General features: G+C 42.2%; 1 protein-coding gene across 1 annotated transcript; it reads right to left on the reverse strand.

The window, feature by feature from the left end:
- Positions 1-289: 289 nt before the first annotated feature.
- Positions 290-18,759, reverse strand: fam53c (family with sequence similarity 53 member C). Its single transcript, XM_029690394.1, has 6 exons — positions 18,742-18,759; positions 18,440-18,569; positions 16,932-17,172; positions 15,148-15,205; positions 7,817-8,658; positions 290-1,535 (listed from the first exon to the last, which is right to left on the reverse strand). The coding sequence occupies exons 3-6, from the start codon at positions 17,001-17,003 to the stop codon at positions 1,278-1,280; spliced, it is 1,230 nt and encodes a 409-aa protein (XP_029546254.1). The 5' UTR covers positions 17,004-17,172; positions 18,440-18,569; positions 18,742-18,759; the 3' UTR covers positions 290-1,277.
- Positions 18,760-22,792: the final 4,033 nt, after the last annotated feature.

The raw sequence follows: 22,792 nt of genomic DNA on the forward strand, positions 1-22,792 counted from the left end.
CCATGTATTGCCCAATTTAATCGCTACAGTTCCAGTGAATCTAGTGGAGGGCAGTCACAGACAGGACAAGAGTGGACTCTTACTGTGCTACTTGAGGATATCTTGATGTCATGGCATGATGGGCCATCACTCACTGCCACTAATTGTGGTCAGTGAAGGTTGGGGGCTACCCATTCATGGTGGATGTGGACAGATACCTGACATGCATGCTTGAAATCAAGCATGTATGCACTACACACACACATTATTTCAATAATCTTTTCAAAAAAAAGCTCACTGGACACTTTCCTTTCCTTGTAAAATAATTTCCAATAAACTTTATTTATTCACAAACTGAGTTTGAAATTGCCATCTTTTTTTTTATTAACACATACAATAAAAAAAAAAACATGTCTAAAAGACAGCAATGGCCTGCCCCAGGTCTCCCAGCTACCATCTTTACACAACTTGTTTTCAACAAATGAACGCTGTATAATACAATATTACAATGTGCCCTCAGAATAAAGTGGTTGCTTCCATTTTTAGGTTAACTTGTCAAACAGTGCATTCATTATCAATGTCTATACATCTCTATTTTCAGAAGATGAGTCATATAGATAATATTTTTTTAAAACAGCAGAAAATAAACAATTAAAAGGACTAATAGCAACAGCTACACAATTCATTTCCTTTTCATAGTTGTATTTTTTTGTTTACAGAAAAAAAGATGGTGTCTTAAGGCTTATGCTGAATCATATGGATTGTTTAACAGAAAATAACAGGACGGCAGAAATAAAACTGCAATGACATACTGCCCTTTTGCATCAAACTGAACAAAACACAGATATTCAATTCACCACCATCATCATTCAAGTCTATTCTTACTACTGCACCAAAAAAATATAATTAAAAGAAAAGTCATGTAAAAGAAAGCAAGTGACCAGAAGCTTGTTAGTCTTCCAAAATTCCATCAGTCTGAGGGCGCATTAAGAAAACATCCAACAGACACTATGGGAATAGCTGGCATCTCCAGCATTCAGATTATTCACAATGTTTCAGCAACTGGTTCTGGAATGTACTCTGATGGAAGGACAGCATCCATGGCTACCTGAATTAATTGTTATTATTGGTAGTAGTCAAATCATGACCATTGTCAATGAGATTATATATACCCCAGCTCTTCCCATGAGAGAGAAGTCATGTTCCTGAGAGCCCTGCCGATGAAGTATAGCAGGGCTGGGAGTGGAGTGTTGAATGCTGGCGGTAAAGGGGAAAACAGTCTCCAATTAAAAACAATTTTAATTTTCTTCAATTAGGCTCAAATCTAGTTCTGTACAATCCCTCTCAAAGATACTCGGCTGACACTCCTCTCGATCAGGGTCTTCCTCCCCCTCCTCGTCACTCTCGCTTAGAGGACCAATGCTTGTCCTTCCCAGCCCCTCTGGTGAACACGACCCTCTGAAGTCCCCCAAAAAAGGCTCAAAGCCCATGCAAACGTCCCCTCCACAAGCCAGCCTCCCACGCTCCATACCACTCAAGGGGTCTGTACTGCGAGTCTGAAAAGACACAAATAGGAGAAACATTTGAGAGAGAGAGAACAAGGCCTTGTTTACACATGTATCATCCCTCTAGAAAAGACAAGAGCGGTCTACATTCAAATCACATGTTCTCTATTCATGATACAGAAATAGGTAAAGGGTTGTTCCATATGATTTCAATCATTCTGACTGCACCCCTTTTTGATTTTAACGAAACCTTCCATACATGTTTGCCCATGGTAGAAGTGGTCAGAAAGTGACTTTTTGGACCTGAATGTCAAAACATTCAGGAGATAGAGGTGCTCAAAGTTGACCCATTTTGCATACTCCACCCTACCATGACGCATCCATGTCTTCCTGACTGAAAAAGATAAACGTTTGAGTTTGTTATCATTTGAAAGCATACAAACAGTGCTGTCAAACTATGTGATCATTTCTTTACATAAATTACCAAAAAACCCATCTCAATCAATCAATCAATCAATCAATCAATGGGAGAAAACTTGAAATATACAAGATGGCGCCATACACATTGTTGGATTTCTTCATGGAGCAAAAAATATATTTTAATAGTTTGCTTAACTCAATTTTCCAAGGACACCCTGCGACTAGACAAGGACATTTTATGAAACTCCTGTTTCCACAAATCAAGGATAAAGACAGTATCGCCAAGGTTGGTCGAAAATTCTCTGTGCTACACCAAACAGTACCTAACCTGTAACTCCCAGTATAATGGATACCCATTTTTTGGGGTTAAATCACAATATCTGGTGTTACAATCTGTAGCTAACGTTTTGGCAGATAAATGAACTAAAACATGAATAAAGTTGTAATTTCAACTTTCAAACGCTACCACAAAGATGGTTGAAGGTCCACACATCAGATAACGTTGACTTGAGTGGGAATATCCATTGTTTTAAATTAAACTGTCGATCTTCCATTGGAAACCTATTGAAATCATAGAAATAGAATATAGATTTTAATTCATGTTGACATTCAACGATGGATGGACTGGTGGCCATCTTTTTGGTAGTAATTAAAACTTTGAATAAAAGACATGAGCTGGAGCACACACAGAGACAATTATTTTATGTAGAGGTGCTGACTAAATGGAAAATAAACTATAAGGTATAAACATAAAGAGAGTTGCACACTATATATAAACGGCCAGTAATTTATTAGGTAAATCACCAATGTTTCGGCATCACTGTGCCTTCAGGATAATGTCATAAATGCTTGAACCAGGTTATGTAGATAAACAGTGCAATTTGTGCAACCAATGACAATTGTGTCCTAATTATTAAGTTCATTAGAATGAACTAAGGGAAACTTTAAAAAAAAACTGTTTATAGCATATTGAATATATTAGGCTATTGTTATCATATGGAAACAATTAAATATTGTACATAATATTAGCATCAACATACATTGTTTAATTCAATTTCACCAATTCAGTATATTTAATTGTTTCCCCATTTCATTACTTTTGTTACATGTAATCTTTTGGTTAAACTATAATTCATAATAAGCATCATCAACAGGGAGAACATATTGGGTGTACGCTGGCTGATAAGCTGTAGGAAGAATATATCCATTTATAAGACTTGTTCATAAGAGACAATTGTTCACAAGGGCCTGAGATCAAAGTCAATATTCAGACCACTAGGGGTCAATGTTTTTAGACAGGATATCCAGTAAGCCTCCCTTTGTAGGCTTTCCCACATGAACAGGTGATGAGATAGATACTCCCTTGGTCTTGCATGAGATGATACCCCTAACAGGGATTTTTCAACCTGGATGTTTTTATAGTGCTATTGCACTGCACGCATGAGCCACATTTGTGGTTCCCATTAGGAATGGGTGTCAAGAGTGTCAAGAGTGTCTGGTGGGCTCAGGGTACAGGTCAGATCTCAGCAAGCTATCGCCAATATTGCAAACGCACTTATAGACCACCGAGTCGGGGTTCCTTGAACAGGTGTGCAATATTTCTGTCTGATTGCAGAATATGCCAGTGCTTTTTCAGGATTGCTTTCAATTTCTCCAAACACTTGGTGCAAAACACTGTTGCGCTGTTTTTCTTCTTTGGTTGAGTTAAGCAATTCCCCTCTTGGTTTGCATTGCTGTCAAAATCTGTCTGGTGGCCACAGATTCGTTTAACCCTACATAACTGGCTATATGGTAGACCATTCATGAGGGGAAGGGGATGCATACTATCCACACATAGCAGGGTATTGCAGTCTGTGGGCTTTGTGTATAAGTCTGTGTGTAATGCATCACTCTTTGATGATCCATAAGTACTAGTAGTATACTTTTCTCTCATCAGTCTGCATGGTGAATTTGAGGTATTCCGAGCTCTCGTTTAGTAGTTTGTACTTCATTTAGTTCCTGCTTACTTCCTTCCCATAGCACAAAGACATCTATGTATTTCTTCCATAGGAGGCCTTCAGAAAGTAGGGGGTGTGTCTATGTTTTGTAAAGGAGCTCTTCCTCAAATTGTCCCACATACATGTTTGCATAGTAATTGAAAATAGTAAAAATTAAATAAAATGTCATAAGTGTACCAGCTAAATTGCAGTGGTCTGACGGGATAGGTTCATTCGATGAAATCTGTTTGCATGAATTAAATGACACCCATCAGGTATTCAAGAGAATGCATATTTTACCGTCATCAGTTGAGATGCAGCAATGTAAATATTTTTCAGTGATGAAAAAAAATGGATGACATCTCATGGTAGGACGGGGTATGGAAAACAGGTCAACTTTGAGCACCCCCATCTCCTAAATGTTTTGGCATTCAGGTCCAAAAAGTCACTTTCTGACCACTTCTACCATGAGCAAACTTGAATGGAAGGTTTCATTCAAATCTAAAGGGGTGCAGTCAGAAAGTAATTTAATTCTTATGGAACAACCCTAAATCAAATGAAACAAAGTTGATATAACTGTTCAGGATGTGGAAAAATGTAGCATCATATAAAATCTTTGTGATTCTTGCAACATGGGTGCAGTAGTTTAGCAAGTTCAGGATTTTCTTTTAAAATGTTACAAACAATAGAAACAAGGGTAATATGATGCCACATCTCCCTGAAAATTAACTGTGATAGTATTGTCAACTTGAATATAGCGGGCTGGACTACCGAATACTGTAGGTGTAAGCCTAGTCTCGTATGCCCGACTCAAACATTAAGCTCTTCCAATGACTGTGGCTGTTGAAAGAGTATTCTAAACCTAACCAGAACACAACGGTTGTACATATACTACATGTAAATGAGTCGGGCAAAATTAACCTGCAACTTATAAATGTAGTGTACCATGTTTTTTTTTTATGTGAGGGAGTGACTGGATGAGCGCACTGAAAAGGGACGCCAGACTTTCTGCAGCTGCATGCAAATGATATGCAAATCCATTCAAGAGTGAGTCTTGGTGTACAGTATAACATTTGCCTGGCATTGCCTACAGGGAGAGCCATTGGCACCCTGCCAATTAACCACACTCAGGGGTTGCGCCTGGGGCATGGGAACAGAAGAGACATCTGTGGCCTGGGACGACTGGTAACAAGAACAATAATACACAGATATGGTCTGTATTCTAAGAATGGAGTTATGGGTGAAAGTTGCCTCTGCATGTCTATTGATGTTATAAAAATAAATGGTCCATCTCACTGACAAACGGGAATGTTTCTTACAGTACAGTTAGACTGTGTGGTTTGACAAGCTTCACAAGGATGCTTTCTGAGCCTTAAAGGTAGGCTCAGCGATATGACGTCGATGCTTGGGGTGTGGGCGAGTAGTCGGACAAAACGTGTAAATCAAATAAAATTTTATTGGTCACATACACATAATTAGCAGATGTTATTGCGAGTGTAGTGAAATGCTTGTATCGTAACGCGTATGGGACATTTTCTGGATACGATTTTGATCAGAGTATTTTTTGTAATTATCCATGATCGGGGAAAAAAAATGACATTTCCGGGTGCCAGCATGCATCTTTCTCATGTCAGTCAGTCATGTGCGAGGTTTTACGTGATCTAAATAACTCAACTGGCTAGTTTGCAAAGAGAAGGGTGGGCCGTATGCTCCGATTGGATAGTGAAGTTGTAGCCGTCCACTCGCTTCATAATTTCACCTGATCAATTATTCCTTCTCTCTGATAATTTAGATTGCTGCTGCCTGCTACTATGATAAATTGCATGGTGAGGACGTTTCTATCAAGCTATCAATGTGCATAATATCTAACAAGCGAGGCAAGGGTATGGAGAAGAAAAAAAAAATCCATATATTAGCCGTGTCATTGTTTAAGCCGGAGGATCAAAGCGTGGGAAAAAAGTAGCGGCTTATAGTCCGGAAATTACGGTAAGTATTAGCTAGGTTGCCACTAGTTGTTCGCCTATTGAAACTGAACTTCAGTTCATGAAAATAGTTAGCCAGCTACTTAACCTTGTTGCCCAAAGCTAACGTTATGAGCAACCAGCTAGCTTCATCTGTCTAGTGAGGCTCGACCAAACCGGGTTATGTGTTGTGAAGCTAGCCACAATAAGGATTAGGCACAAGAGTGGAATTTGCGGTTTGCCTTCAAAATAAAAGTATGTAATTGACAGTGATGCAAATGAACAAATAGGAGAATTATGCCATAATTTTATTTAAGGCTAACCGCAAAGTCCACTATTGTGGCTAATCCTTATTGTGGCTAGCTTCACATAGATGGGTCCGACCACCATTAATCAAATAAGAACTGTCTTATAAATTAGGGTTATTTTAGATGACACCTAGCTATATAGTTAGCTAGCCAACTATAGCAACTGCAACAGATTATGTCTTGTTATTTGACCTGTCAAATAGTGTTATTTGACGTGTATCTTTTTGACACGCAAAGACCCAAATAGCGTTCCATAGAAATCCTGGTTGAGAATGAAACGACTGAACAACGAAACAGCACAGCAAGTAAGTGAAAGAAATAGGTTTTGATTAGGTTTTACTGGTAATAGGGACATACGTAAATGCCAACAAAATAACTTTTTGGTCAGTGTGGTGTGTGTAACCTTTAACTAGTCAGTTAAGAACAAATTCTTATTTACAATGACAGCCCGAACGATGCTGGGCCAATTGTGCGCCGCCCTATGGGACTCCCAATTACGGCCGGATGAGATACAGCCTGGATTTGAACCAGGGACTGTAGTGACGCTGAGATCTGAGAAGCAGTGCCTTAGACCGCTGCGTCCATGTGTGTGTTAACTATTTAACTGTACTAGAATGCTTAAAACGCCACAAAAAATTTTAATAATCAGTATTGGTTTTCTTGGCAAGAAAATATTGGATATCGGTACCGACCAAAAATGTAATATCGGTGCATCACTAGAAAAAAATATTAAACACTGATGCGCATTCTGACTGAATGACAGCAAACTTGGCTACCTGCTGCAAATAGAGAACACACACACACACACACACACACACACACACACACACTTTTGCAGTGAGAACATGCAGGAAGTATTTTGCCAACATATACTTAGCATATTAAAACACTTGTTTTTTCCGATAACAAGTATCATCCGATCCGACTATCAACTGTCAATTTACGGATACGACTAGGAGAACGTTCATGTTGGCACACATCTAGTAGATGCAGAAAGTAAACAGCAGTGGGTCAATTTCCGCAACAGTAGGGAAGTGGATATTTGACCGGCTGAACAAACATTTAAGAATAGGCATAAGGGTCTAATTTAATGAAGGTTAAAGGTCAACTCAGCAATATGACATAGGTGAAAAGTAAACAGCATAGTGGGTCAATTTCCACAACAACTGAGGGGGTTTTAGTGCAACGCTCAACTTCTCTGCTGTTTTGGTGCCCTGGCTACCCATGCGCACATACTGTGTGTGACTGTATGAGAGCAAAGTCATGCATCTTTGCTCATCTCAATATCTGCGGTGCTGCTCGTGGCAACGTCATTTTGCTGAGTCTACCTTTAAAGGGATAGTTCACCCAAATTACATATTGGTTTCCTTACCCGGTATGCAGTCTTCGGGCAATGTATGACAGGAATCCATGCTTTGGTTTTGTTTCACCGAATGCTAACGTTCTAGGCCTTGTGACACAAATCCCATGCATTGCTGTCATACCTTGTCCATAGACTGCTTACAGGGTAAGGAAACCAGTATTCCATTTTGTAATTTCGGTGAACTATCACTTTAACCTTCAAATTAACAACTTTCCTCTGGCTAGCAGATGGCATGTGCCACTACCAACCTACATACAGCAACCATTTCTATTAATTTCCTGACCCTTAATGATTTTTTGTTTACCTGAGTCATCTTGGTGAAATCCAGTACTGGCCGGGCAAATGGTCTGTCTGGGTCACGGCGTCGCTTCAGTCCGGGTTTGAGAAGGAGCAGGTCACAGGGCTGTGAGTGGCAGCGAGGGAGCTGAGGGGGGATGGCCCGGCGAAGAGAGGACGGGGTGCTGCAGGCAGAGGAGGGCAAAGCAGGCACAGCCGGAGGGGGTGCTGCACAATGGGGTGGAACTGGAGGCGGGGGCAGGAACTGGGCGGCAGCCTCTCTGATAAGGACAGGTGACAGAGAGAAGCGTCGCTGTGGAGGAAGGGGAGGGTGGAGCGGGGACGGAGAGGAGCATGATGATGGGGAGTGGAAGAAACAGCAGCAGGCGCCGCCTCCAGCAGTGTCACTGGGGTCCCATGGGAAATTCCAGGGCAGTGGGGAGTCAGGGGAGAGAGCAATGCTAAAGAATGTGGGGCTTGAAGAAGAGTGTAGTGAAGAGTTTAGAGATGAGCTAGGAGCACGAAGCGGACAAGGCCCCCCGGCTACCCCTCCACTGTGGCATTGACGATTCACAGGTGTCCAGACCCTCGAAGCACTGGGCCGCCAGGTGTAACGGCAGCGTGAAAGGTCCTCTGGCACGGACAGTGAACGACAGTGGCGTTTGGGGGGTGGCGGGGGGGGAGGGGGTGCACCTGGAAAAGACAGGTCTGTCACTGAGGTGCTTGGGACCAGGGGCCGGTGCAGGGCTTCCCCCTCTGCCAGATGAGTTTCGGGGGGAACCAGAGGGACAGGGCAGGGGGGGAAGCTGGAGCTCAGCACACCCTGCAGGCCAGGCTTGGAGGGAGGGCAGAGCTGCCAATAACCACTCTCTATTAGGGAGAAGGAGAAAGAAAGATACCATAAATTAGAGCTGGAATAATTAACCAAAAATGTCAACATCAACCAAACTGACCAACCACATCAAATACATTTTACAATACTAGAGAAAATGTGAAGTTTGAAAAGAGTCTGCTAATTTGGGCAATTCCTAATGGGACATTTGATAAGTACTACATTCAAAGTAGTAGTAGTAGATACAAGTATACAAACGTAACTATGGTGCACATTAATGTTAGACTTATTCTATTTATTGTGATAAATCCATATCATAAATGTACTGAATTGTCCGTGTCGCCCAGCTCTAACATTAATAGAAACTACTATTGAGGTTTATTTAATTGGATAATGTGAGAAAAATCAAAGAAAAGCAATTAATTCCTGATACAATGTAGTTGCAGCTTGCTCTTGACAACGACAGCGGTCCTGAAGCTAATTTCCTGCAATTCTATCCATTTTACCACGGGGTTTTGAACTGTGTATTTAAATAATGTATTCGACATATAAACGTTGTAGCTCATTGTAATATTTCTACGGCGTGACTATAAATGAGAACTTGTTCTTAACTGGCCTACCTGGTTAAATAAAAGGTGAAACAAATCAAAATTTAAATAAAATAAAAAAAACACCCCATATTTATTTATATACTGGATTCTTGACATAGCTTACTTAGGGCTGGGCGATATGGCCAAAATATTATATCACAGTATTTTTTTTGTAAATTACGGTACGACGGCATTATGTTTTTTAATAATAAAAGTTGTAAATTTGCTTTATGAGTAGTGCGTGACCCTAGGGTGGCAACACACACATTCTAAGTGATTTCAATGGGTCTTTCTCCATTCTGATTGATCAGTATAAAACAATTCAACACCAAAAGTCATCATTTTCAATTTCTGCATTTGAGAATTTCCACACTGCCACGTAGGGCTGCACGATATGGGCAAGTAATCTGGGCCTTATTTTAACCAAATGTTGCAATTTGACTTGCGATTTAGAGCAAAACACTTCGGTTAACTGTTGGAATCATGGGAAATAGAATGTCTATTCTAATTATATAGTTAGAATATAATAGTGGGCACTTTTAAATACAGTGTTTGACATGACAACGAATGAAAATGCCAGAGAGGAGTTAGTGACAGGGTAGGAACCAAAAGTGTTGATAGGTGTTTCCTAGGCGACCCTATAATCTTTGGCTACATTGAATGTTCTCTCTTAACTACTTCATGTAGATAACATATTCTTGCTTTGCGTTTACCTCTTTAATTTTAGAAGACACTTGCACAAACATGCTATTATGTCTACACAGTCACTGGTATTATCAGGCCGCATAGCTAATTACGCTTGCGCTTACTCAGTACATTTATTAGCAAGCTAGCGATTAGCATTAGCGGCTAACAAGATTTAGGAACAAATTGCTAATAAAAAGACAAACCAGCTGTTTGCAGATGTAAGAAACACAAGCTAATAGTGTAATTAAAAATGCTAGTAGATTTATATTAAGAAGCAAAGTGACAACTGCATCGTTGTTATCAACTGTGTTGCATATGCTGCATTGACCATGCAGACTGAAGGCAAGTGTCTCTTGATTGAGGAACATCAAATGCGCTCCTTGAGTGACAGGGGGCGTGGCTAGGTCTGTGTGGAAAGCGACAGAGTGGAGAGAGATGACTCAAGTAGAGAAGTAAACTATAAAAATGGACGCTACACATTGCGTTTCACATTTAACAAATCAAACATTCAAATACCGGTACAGAAGATAAAGTAAAAACCCAAACCAGTCCGTGCATCAATCTGTATATAGCAAAAAACGGTATACCGCCCAACCCTAAGCTTACTCTAATAAACTCAGGAAAAATAGAAACGTCCCTTTTTCAGGACCCTGTCTTTGAAAGAATTCGTAAAAATCCAAATAACTTCACAGATCTTCATTGTAAAGGGTTTAAAACACTGTTTCCCATGCTTGAACCATAATTAATGAACATGCACCTGTGGAACGGTCGTTAAGACACTAACAGCTTACAGACGTAGTAAATTACTGTCACAGTTATGAAAACTGAGGTCACTAAAGAGGCCTTTCTACTGACTCTGAAAAACACCAAAAGAAAGATACCCAGGGTCCCTGCTCATCTGCGTGAACGTGCCTTAAGCATGCTGCAAGGAGGCATGAGGACTGCAGATGTGGCCAGGGAAATACATTGCAATGTCCGTACTGTGAGACTCCTAAGACGGTGCTACAGGGAGACCGGACGGACAGCCGATCGTCCTCGCAGTGGCAGACCACGTGTAACAAAACCTGCACAAGATCGGTACATCCAAACATCAAGCCTGTGGGACAGGTACAGGATGGCAGCAACTGCCCGAGTTACACCAGGAACGCACAATCCCTCCATCAGTGCTTAGACTGTCCGCAATAGGCTGAGAGGCTGGACTGAGGGCTTGTAGGCCTGTTGTAAGGCAGGTCCTCACTAGACATCACCAGCAACAACGTCGCCTATGGGCGCAAACCCACCGTCACTGGACCAGACAGGACTGGCAAAAAGTGCTCTTCAAGTGACGAGTCGCAGTTTTGTCTCACCAGGGGGGTGATGGTCGAATTCACATTTATAGTCTAAGGAATGAGCATTACACCGAGGCCTGTACTCTGGAGCGGGATCGATTTGGAGGTGGAGGGTCTGTCATGGTCTGGGGCGGTGTGTCACAGCATCATCGGACTGAACTTGTTGTCATTGCAAGCAATCTCAATGCTGTGCGTTATAGGGAAGACATCCTCCTCCCTCATGTGGTACCCTTCCTGCAGGCTCATCCTGACATGACCCTCTAGCATGACAATGTCACCAGCCACACTGCTCGTTCTGTGCGTGATTTACTGCAAGACAGGAATGTCAGTGTTCTGCCATGGCCAGCGAAGAGCCCGGATCTCAAACCCATTGAGCACGTCTGGGACCTGTTGGATCGGAGTGTGAGGGCTAGGGCCATTCCCCCCAGAAATGTCCGGGAACTTGCAGGTGCCTTGGTGGAAGAGTGGGGTAACATCTCACAGCAAGAACTGGCAAATCTGGTGCAGTCCATGAGAAAGAGATGCACTGCAGTACTTAATGCAGCTGGTGGCCACACCAGATACTGACTGTTACTTTTGATTTTGACCCCCACTTTGTTCAGGGACACATTATTCCATTTCTGTTAGTCACATGTCTGTGGAACTTGTTCAGTTTGTCTCAGTTGTTGAATCTTATGTTCATACAAATATTTACACTTGTTAAGTTTGCTGAAAATAAAACGCAGTTAACAGTGAGTGGATGTTTCTTTTTTGCTGAGTTTATATGTACTGCTGTACACAGTGCATTCGGAAAGTATTCAGACCCCTTGCCCTTTTCCACATTGTTACGTTATAGCCTTACTCTAAAATGAAATACATGTTTTCCCTCAAACACCACAATACCACATAACTACAAAGCAAAAACAGGTTGTAAAAAATTCTAACAAATTTTTTATTTTAAAAAAAATTTTAAATAACAGAAATACCATATTTACACAAGTATTAAGACCCTTTGCTGTGAGACTCGAAATTGAGCTCAGGTGCATCCTGTTTCCATTGATCATCATCATTGACATCTTTCTACAACCTGTGGTAAATTACATTGATTGGACAGGATTTGGAAAGACACACACCAGTCTATATAAGGTCTAACAGCATGTCAGAGTAAAAACCAAGCCATGAGGTCGAAGGAATTGTCTGTAGTGCTCCGAGACAGGATTGTGTCAAGGCACAGATCTGGGGAAGGGTACAAAAACATTTCTGCAGCATTGAAGGTCCCCAAGAAAACAGTGGCCTCCATCATTACTAAATGGAAGATGTCCGTAACCACCAAGACTCTTCCTAGAGCTGGTCGACCGGCCAAACAGAGCAATCGAAGAAGGGCCTTGGTCAGGAAGGTGACCAAGAATCCAATGGTCACTCTGACGGAGCTCCAGAGTTCCTCTGGAGATGGGAGAACCTTCTAGAAGGACAACCATCTCTACAGCACTCCACCAATCAGGCCTTTATGTTAGGGTGGCCAGACAGAAGCCACTCCTCAGTAAAAAGCATGACAGCCCACATGGAGTTTGCCAAAGGCACCTAAAGGACTCAGCCTATAAGAAACAAGATTCTCTGATCTGAGGAAACTCTTTGGCCTGAATACCAAGTGTCACATCTGGAGGAAACCTGCCACCCAGTGAATCATGGGTGGCAGCATCATGCTGTGGGGATGTTTTTCAGAGTTAGGGACTTGGAGACTTCTCAAACGGAGCAAAGTACAGAGAGATCCTTGATCTAAACCTGCTCCACAACACTCAGGACCTCAGACTGCAGCGAAGGTTCACCTTCCAACAGGACAACGACACTAAGCACACAGCCAAGACAACGCAGGAGTGTCTTCGGGACAAGTCTCTGAATATCCTTGAGTGGCCCAGCCAGAGCCCAGACTTGGACACAATCCACCATCTCTGGAGAGATCTGAAAATAGCTGTGCAGCGACGCTCCCCATCCAACCTGACAAAGCTTGAGGAGCTGCAGAGAAGAACGGGAGAAACTTCCCAAATATAGGTGTGCCAAGCTTGTAGCGTCATACCCAAGAAGACTCGAGGATGTAATCGCTGCCAAAGGTTCTTCAACAGAGTAAAGTGTCTGAATACTTAAGAAAATGTGATTTCAGTTTAAATACATTTGGGGGGAAAAAATGTAAAAACAGTTTTGCTTTGTCATTATGGGGTATTGTATGTATATTGATGAGGGTAAAAGAACAATTTAAGAATAAGGCTGTAACATAACATGTGGAAAAGGTGAAGGGGTCGGAATACTTTCAGAACTCAATGTATTGCTGAGTCTACCTTTAAGAAGACTCCCTTTGCATGATCAGCCTGAGAAGATACATGCGCACAATAGATCACGTAATGTGGTTTCCTGTTTAACCTCTCTTGGGTAAGGGGCAGTATTTTCACGGCCGGACGAAAAACGTACCCAAATTAAACAGCCTACTACTCTGGCCCAGGAACTAGAATATGCATATTATTAGTAGATTTGGATAGAAAACACTCAAGTTTCTAAAACTGTTTGAATGATGTCTGACTATAAAATAACTCATATGGCAGGCAAAAACCTGAGAAGAAATACAACCAGGAAGTGGAGGATCTGAGGCTGTAGTTTTTTCAAGTGATTGCCTATCCAACACACAGTGACTTACGGTTCATTTTGCACTTCCTAAGGCTTCCACTAGATGTCAACAGTCTTTAGAAAGTTGTTTGAGGCGTCTATGGTGAACAGAGAGCCAACAAAGGAAGTTGGAAGTTGTTGACTCAGGAAAGCACATGAGTTCATTGGCGCGTGTTCACATGAGTGGTAGCTGTGTTCCAAAACATTTTTCAAGACATTGAAATCGTCCAGTTGGAATATTATTGAAGTTCTAAGTTAAAAAGGCCCCAAAGATTGATGCTATACAACGTTTGACATGTTTGAACGAACGTAAATAGAACTTTTTTAGACTTTTCGTCGTGACATTTTGGCCGCGCTTCCTACACTTGGAGTAGCTTACTGAACGTGCAAACAACAAGGAGGTATTTGGACATAAATTATGGACTTTATCAAACAAAACAACATTTATTGTGGACCTGGGATTCCTAGAAGTGCCTTCTGATGAAGATCAAAGGTAAGTTAGTATTTCTAATGCTATTTATGATTTTAGATGACTCCAAAATGGCGGGTATCTGTATTGCTTGATGTCTTTTTCTGAGCGCAGTACTTCCCTGTGAAGCTTTTTTGAAATCTGTCACAGCGATTGCATAAAGGAGATGTTCATCTATAATTCTTTGAATAACAGTTTAATATTTTATCAACGTTTATGATGAGTATTTTTGTAAATTGTTGTGCTGATTCACCGGTAGTATTGGAGGCAAAATATTTTCTGAACATCACGCGCCAATGTAAAATGCTGTTTTTGGATGTAAATATCAACTTGATCGAACAAAAAATGCATGTATTGTGTAACATGATGTCCTAGGAGTGTCATCTGATGAAAAATGTCAAAGGTTAGTGCATAATTTTAGCTGGTTTTCTGGTTTTTGTGACGCCTGTCCTTGCTAGGAAAATGGCTGTGTGGTTTTTCTTGTGTTGGAACTGTCCTAACATAATCTAACTTTATGCTTTCGCCGTAAAGCCTTTTTGAAATCGGACAATGTGGTTACATTAAGGAGACGTGCATCTTTAAAATGGTGTAAAATAGTCGTATGTTTAAGAACTTTGAATTATGAACTATGACGCTAGCATCCCACCTCCCCAAGAGATGTTAACAACCTACACAAACATTTCCTTTCTGTCATTTGGAATTCACCTCCATTAGTCTGTGCTCTTATCAACTTTGCAACAGTGCAAAGCCAAAGTTACAATGCCTAATGCAAGTCTTTGCTGAATAACAGGCTACGTGGTTTCACTTGTACATACTCACCAGGCATCAATCCATCTGTAGGCCAGCAAATTCCTAGGTTGTTGGGGTCCAGCAGAAACTGGAAGACAGACATGTTCATTGAGGAGCAAAAGCACAGGAAAAAAAAATTCAGAACGGCTCAATTGACAGCAAGAGACATAAATGGTCATGAAGCTGAGCACTGTTACAATCAAGACAAGGACATGCAAGCACAGTCATAGGCTGACACATAAGTGGGCTCCCGAGTGGTGCATCGGTCTAAGGCACTGCATCTCAGTGCTAGAGGCATTACTACAGACCCTGGTTTCAATCCAGGGCTGTATCACAACCGGCTGTGATCGGGAGTCCCATAGGGCGCCGCACAATTTGCCTAGCGTCGTGCAGGTTAGGGGAGCGTGTGGCCATTATTGTAAAATAAGAATTTGTTCTTGACTTTTTATTAGTCATATGCGCCGAATACAACAAGTATAGACCTAGCAGTGAAATGCGTACTTTGGAGCCCCTAACCAACAATGCAGTTTAAAAATACATACATAAACGAAAAAAAACATAACAAATAAAAGTAACAAGTAATTAAAGAGCAGCAGTAAAATAACAATGCAAGACTATATACAGGGGGGTACTGGTACAGAGTCAATTTGCGGGGGCACCGGTTAGTCGCGGTAACATGTACATGTAGGTAGAGCTATTAAATTGACTATGCATAGATGATAACAGAGAATAGGTTTTGTTGTGCCTTCTTCACGACTGTATTGGGTGTGCTTGAACCATGTTAGTTTGTTGGTAATGTGGACACCAACGAACTTGAAAGCTCTCAACCTGCTCCACTACAGCCCGTCGATGAGAAAGGTGACGTGCTCGGTCCTCTTTTTCATGTAGTCCACAATCATCTCCTTTGTCTTGATCACGTTGAGGGAGAGGTTGTTATCCTGGCACCACACGGCCAGGACTCTGACCTCCTCCCTATAGGCTGTCTCGTCGTTGTCTGATCAGGCCTACCACTTGTGTCATTGGCAAACTTAATGACGGCGTTGGAGTCGTGCCCGGCCATGCAGTCATGAGTGGACAGGGAGTACAGGAAGGGACTGAGCATGCGCCACTGAAGGGCCTCTGTGTTGAGGATCAGCGTGGCAGATGTGTTGTTACCTACCCTTACCACCTGGGGGCGGACAGTCAGAAAGTCCAGGATCCAGTTGCAGAGGGAGGCGTTTAGTCCCAGGGTCCTTAGCTTATTGAGATTTCAGGGCACTATGGTGTTGAACGCTGAGCTGTAGGCAATGAATAGCATTCTCACATAGGTGGTCCTTTTGTCCAGGTGGGAAAGGGCAGTGTGGAGTGCAATAGAGATTGCATCATCTGTGGATCTGTTGGTGCGGTATGCAAATTGGGAGTCGGTCTAGGGTTTCTGGGATAATGGTATTGATATGAGCCATGACCAGCCTTTCAAAGCACTTCCTGGCTACAGACGTGAGTGCTACGGGCCGGTAGTCATTTAGGCAGGTTACCGTAGTGTTCTTGGGCACAGGGACTACGGTGGTCTGCTTAAAACGTGTTGGTATTACAGACTCGGACAGGGAGAGGTTGAAAATGTCAGTGAAGACAGTTGCCAGGTGGACAGCGCATGCTCTCAGTACATGTCCTGGTAATCCATCTGGCCCCGCGGCCTTGTGAATGTTGACCTGTCTAAAGGTCTTACTCACATCGGCTGCAGAGAGAGTGATCACACAGTCTTCCGGAACAGCTGGTGCTCTTATTTATGTTTCGGACTTGCCTAGTTAAATAAAGGTTAAATAAAAAAAACGTACCACGTTGAGGGCCCTTTGGTGAGCGTTGCCGTCCAGACTAAGTTTCTGCAGATGCTCGATCAGTGAAACCATGCATGGTTGCGAGGTGGTGGACAGTGTTGAGGGGAAGGGGCGTGTCCCTCAATCTGTTCTTCCGTCTAATCGTGACTGGCAGAGCTTCTCTGGCACCTCCACTCCTCCTCTGGGCCAGGTTGCCCTGCCCAGTCTCACTGGGACATGGTCATCACTGTAGTCAGCTCACCTGAAGGGTAAAGTCCGACGGACCAGTGTTACCAAAAGGAAATGACAGTGCAGGGGTTTTCAAAGAGAGGTGATACTGCTCAAATGGGAAAGCTGTTAATGTTTTAGGACATTTGTAATCACATTTTCATGTTCTATACAGTTTGCCATATTGACTTTTGGTAACCCATCACTTTCTCTGTATCTTACAGAGTAGACAACTTAAGCCTAATGTCAAAATGGGGTCTTTTCCAGACCTGACATAACTTTAACGTCTTTAGATGCTCAACCACTGGCCAAACGTGCTCACTGAGGTGTTCAGACACTCCATCGCTGAGTGCAGAAATAATGGTGACAGGTGCCTGGGGAAAGCAAGTACGACGACTCAAGGGTCAAGGGGCCTGTTTTACAGAGATGGCCTTCCTGATGCCACTCGGGGGTTTATTGAATACCTACTCAAGATCACGAGGCACATGTCTGACAACCAGAAAATGTAACGAAAAACGAACACCTCAACAAGTAACCTTAATTATTGATATGTGAATTTGAAAAGGGTGCATACTGAGGTCCAATCTGGCAAAGTACCAAGCATGTCATGATCTATCAAGAACTGGCATGCTCTTCACTCAATAACAATATTTGCAACGGAACAGATTGAGAAAAAGCTTCTTCGCTAGCTAACGTTTGGTAGCTACCATTTTGATAAGGACATTTGGAAAGCCAGAATGATGGCTACATAACTCGTTTATATCAAATGATGGTATCCTTGCTGTCCATTACAAACCTTTCAAATGAGAAATGTGTGGTAGCGAGCTATTCATTCACAATTAGTATATCATATTTTTGAAGGTCGGTCTAAACCCCTTCACAGAATATGAAGCCTTCACTTAGCTAGCTCAGTCAAGATGACTAACGTTAGCAATAGCAAGCCGCACTGACAATATGATGCTAACGCAAATCGTAATTTGTATGGTTGGCAAGCTAGCTAGCTTAGCGTACGTCCATTTAACCGAGTATGCAGACTTGCGGACACATCCACACAAAAACATAGCTTGTTAGTCTGTAATAAACAAATAACTTATTACCCCCCCTACCCGATTAGATCACTAGCTGTCGAGGCTCGCTAGCTATTATTGCTACAGCCTTGGACCGCTGTGCCGTGTTTTAGGACGCGTGCTTGCAAAACACGGCCATACATTTTATAATGCAGTGAGACATTTCAGATAAATCAAACGGCTAACCAATAACTTTTCTTTGTAACGGCTACTTGATTAAAATGTCGTTCTTACCTCGACCAACACCACCGGACATCAGGCCTTACAAGGGTTAAATGCTGCTCGTGAAGGATAAACCAATTTGGAGCCTGTGCAGCACGCGACTAGCAGCCAGGTTAGTGTCTGTGTCTCCGATATTATTGGCCTATTAAAAAGCATAACATGTACCAGAACCTTCGTTGATTACAATATCTGGGGCATAAAATTAACGTCATAGTCAACGTGCCATTGAAATATACGGGACATATCAGTCTTAGGCAAAAATAGCACAGCGTACAATTCAGTTGTCCTTTTCAAATCAATGAAAACAATCAAACCTGTGAGCGATTTGAATGTATAAATAGGGGGCGCCCAAGCAGTGGGCGCATTCGATCATCATTCAAACAAAAGATTGAAGTAGCCGACGTGCAATAGCGTAGAATTTTAAAAGTGCGTACAAAAACATTTTTGTTTTAAAGGATGTCAAATCGCAAGATTTCGTTCATTGTTGAAAATGGCACAACTTTGACTGAACCGACGTAAGGTTATTAGATGGCTATAAAGTGTGGTACTTGTAGTTCGCTACTCATATCAGTTGTTTACTTGACAAATTGCTAGGCTCGGGGACCATTTTAAAGTCACGCCTTAACACTGGAATATGTCACTTTTCATATTACCTATATATCATCCTACCGTACGACTTATTGGTGAGGCAAGTACAAGAACTAGCGTATACCGTTATCTTGTGGATGCTTTGAATACTGCAGTTAGCGTTGCATGTTGGACGGGCCAAATGAAAGCGCAAAACGTTAAGACCTCAGCGCTATCCCACCAATCCCGGAGACCCATTATGCCAGGAAAGCCAACTTCGCGGACATTGCCTACATTTCAAATTAACATTGGATAAATCTCCTGAGAATTGTGTGCTGAAAAAGTCCAATCTTTATTAATTTCGGGCCATGAAGAAAACCTAAAACAAATTAATGTAATTGGGACAAGAAAATAAAGTATAAAAAGTGAAGAATAATACTGGATCCAAATAAACATCTAGGTACACCATTAGTGAAGCAGATACTGCTTAAACGTGTGTTTGATACAAAACAATAATGTGTAAGAAGTGTCCCAAAACTGACAAGTGTGTGTGTGTGGTCAATATTTTACAGCAATCATATCTTTCAGTCAGCACCCAGTGCACCCCTGCAAGTCTATACCGCTGTGACTGACAGCCATGATCAGTATGGTTTCCACGGTAGCCAGTCTCTCTGCATGGGCACTTGTTGATCGTGATCAGTTTCCAGGAGAAATCTCAGCCACCCCAACACATTCTCTTCAGCTGTTAGGCAACTGCTAAAGGAGTACACCAAGCCTGGCTTGGAGGATGAGACCTGAGGACCAGACACATCCACCTAAAGAGGCAAACCACAGTGAATGGATGTCTCCAAACAAGACAATGTCTGCTAATATAGGAACAGTAACACTCAGACCTGGGATCCATGGGGAAGCATCCAGGGACTGTTGAATGACATTCCAGCAGGTTAGGGGAGAAGGGGGCTTTTGAATCTGAAGGTAGCCCTCTCCCTTTGGCCCCCTTTTTAACTCCACTGTCTTCATATAGCTTGCAATTCATCTGCTCAAGCAACCCCTGCCTGCATATCGTCAAGCAACAATGAGGTCAACTTAAGACAAGGAAATACCATTACTAATGTAAAATCACCAATACCTACAGTTGGTCAACAGGGTCCTGTCCTTCGGCTTCTCTCTGCGATTCAGATGGAGGGTCCCACCCATGCAGAGCTCTCCGCCAAACACGAACCTGCATGTCCAAGGATCGGCGGCTGTATTTTCTAGATTTGTTTGGAGTGGATGGGTGCAGCCCAGGGATTCTCAGACGCCTTGTATCAGAGAGAGGGAAGACAAGCAAAAATAAATATTCCACCCATTCATCACGGAGACTTAAAGGTAAAGCCATCATTTGTGTTTGGAAGTAGCAGTGCATTCGGAAAGTACTCAGACCCCTCGACTTTCAATATTTTGTTACAGCCTTATTCTAAAATGGATTAAAGAGTTTTCCCCCCCTCAATCTACACACAATACCCCATAATGACAAAGCAAAAACAGGTTTAGAAATCGGAGCAAAATATAACTTGAAATATTACATTTACATAAGTATTCAGACCCTTTACTCAGTATTTTTGTTGAAGCACCTATGCAGTGACTACATCCTAGAGTATTCTTGGGTATGATGCTACAAGCTTGGCACATCTGTATTTGGGGAGTTTCTCCCATTTTTCTCTGCAGATCCTCTCAATCTCTGTCAGGTTGGATGGGGAGCATCACTGCACAGCTATTTTCAGGTCTTTCAAGAAATGATCGATCGGTTTCAAGTCCGGGCTCTGGCTAGGCCACTCAAGGACAATGAGACTTGTCCTGAAGCCATTCCTGCATTGTCTTGACTGTATGCTTAGAGTTGTCCTGTTGGAATGTGAACTTTGCCCCAGTCTGAGGTCCTGAGCAGGATATAGTCAAGGATCTCTGTACTTTGTGCCATTTGTCTTTGACTCGATCCTGACTAGTCTCCCAGTCCCTGCTGCTAAAAAACATCCCCACAGCATGATGCTGCAACCACCATAGGATGGTGCCAGGTTTCCTACAGACGTGACATTTGGCATTCAAGCCAAATAGTTTAATCTTGGTATCATCAGACCAGAGAACCTTGTTTCTCATGGTCTGAGAGTCTTTAGGTGCTTTTTAGAAAACTCCAAGTGGGCCATCATGTGCCTTCCATCTGGCCACTGTAAAATAAAGGCCTGATTGGTGGAGTGCTGCAGGAAGGTTCTCCCATCTCCACAGAGGAACTCTGGCTCTCTGTCAGAGTGACCATCGGATTCTTGGTCACCTCCCTGACCAAGGCCCTTCTCCCCCGATTGCTTAGTTTGGCCTGGCAGCCAGCACTAGGAAAAGTTCCAAACTTCTATTTTAAGAATGATGAAGGCCACTGTTCTTGGGGACCGTCAATGCAACAGAAATTTGTTAGTACCCTTCCCCAGATCTGTGCCTCGACACAATCCTATCTCAGCGCTCTACAGACAATTCCTTCTACCTCATGGTTTGCTCTGACATGCATGGTCAACTGTGGGACCTTATATAGGCAGGGGTGTGCTTTTCCAAATCATGTCCAATCAATTAAATTTACCACAGGTCAACTCCAATCAAGTTGTAGAAATATCTCAATGATGATAAATGGAAACAGGATGCACCTGAGCTCAAATTCGAGTCTCATAACAAAGGGTCTGAATACTTATGTTTAACACGTTTGTAAAAATGTCTAAAAACCTGTTTTTGCTTTGTCATTATTGGGTATTGTGTGTAGATGAGGGGGGGGGGGGGAAATAATTGAATAGACTTTAGAATAAGGCTGTAAGGTAACAAAATGTAAAAAAATAAAAATAAAAAAGAAACCCAAGGAGTCTGAATACACTGTAGGTCTCATCCAATAAACAGTTCAATAAATTTATTTTTGTGGGCTCTTCACAGGCCATCAGTTACCTTTCAGAACCTAGTTACAATAAAAATGTATTGTAGAATCATCAGTTCTCATACTTAGGAACCTGCTCCAGGTAATTCTGGTAGCCAGATGTGTTCTTGCCGTACTGAATCTGTTTCTGCCGTCATTTCAGGACCGATTCATGCCTTCTGTGTGAGCTGGATCCAGGTTTCGTAGGGCCCACCGCATCCCTGCCTGGGACCTAGGAAAAATAAGCCTTCATGATTTCCCCCTTATAATATTGCTTGAAATAATATTGTGCATGGAAATAGAGAACATGCACTACATTTCAAAAGAGGAAGGGTAATATAGAATGGTAAATGGTTCAATTCCACCAATTGAGGTACTGAGGCCCTTCAGATGAGTGTGCTTAATTGTGCTCTTTAGGTTAACAATGTTTTATTATCTACATTTTAGTCATTAAGCAGACGTGCTTTTCCAGAGCGACTTGCAGTAGTGAGCGCATACATTTTTCATGCTGACCTGATACCATCCATGTCCTCTGTTCCAACAGCAACACTGGCAGTAGACATGCTTAGGATACATCGCTCAAGGATGGATGACCTGATGGGAAAAGCAACCAGAGACTCCGTGAACTTATCCACCTGATATTTTCATTTGCAAAACATTTTGCTACGTGTGCACTAAGTCCAAGGCAGGTGCTAGTCATGAACAGTACCTGCAAGGCTTTTGCATAGCAGGGGCAGGTCTCCTTTCACCATTCATGGGTGAGGTAGGCATGGCTGGGGCTGAATTGCTAAAAAAGGGACAGTAAATGGTGATTAAAAATGTGATAAAGATACAAGTAGAGAAATTAATATTTGACCGGCTGAACAAATATTTAA

The sequence above is a fragment of the Salmo trutta genome, chromosome 15 (assembly GCF_901001165.1).
Source record: "Salmo trutta chromosome 15, fSalTru1.1, whole genome shotgun sequence".
Classification (NCBI taxonomy): domain Eukaryota; kingdom Metazoa; phylum Chordata; class Actinopteri; order Salmoniformes; family Salmonidae; genus Salmo; species Salmo trutta.

What these genes read in the sequence shown, in the direction of transcription:
- fam53c (XM_029690394.1), bottom strand. Translation starts at nt 17,003, where the DNA reads ATGGTTTCACTGATCGAGCATCTGCAGAAACTTAGTCTGGACGGCAAC. An exon ending in TACAGATGGATTGATGCCTG is followed by an intron (nt 8,659 to 15,147) that starts GTGAGTATGTAC and finishes TCTCCCTAATAG; the next exon opens with AGAGTGGTTATTGGCAGCTC. An exon ending in ATTTCACCAAGATGACTCAG is followed by an intron (nt 1,536 to 7,816) that starts GTAAACAAAAAA and finishes GTGTCTTTTCAG; the next exon opens with ACTCGCAGTACAGACCCCTT.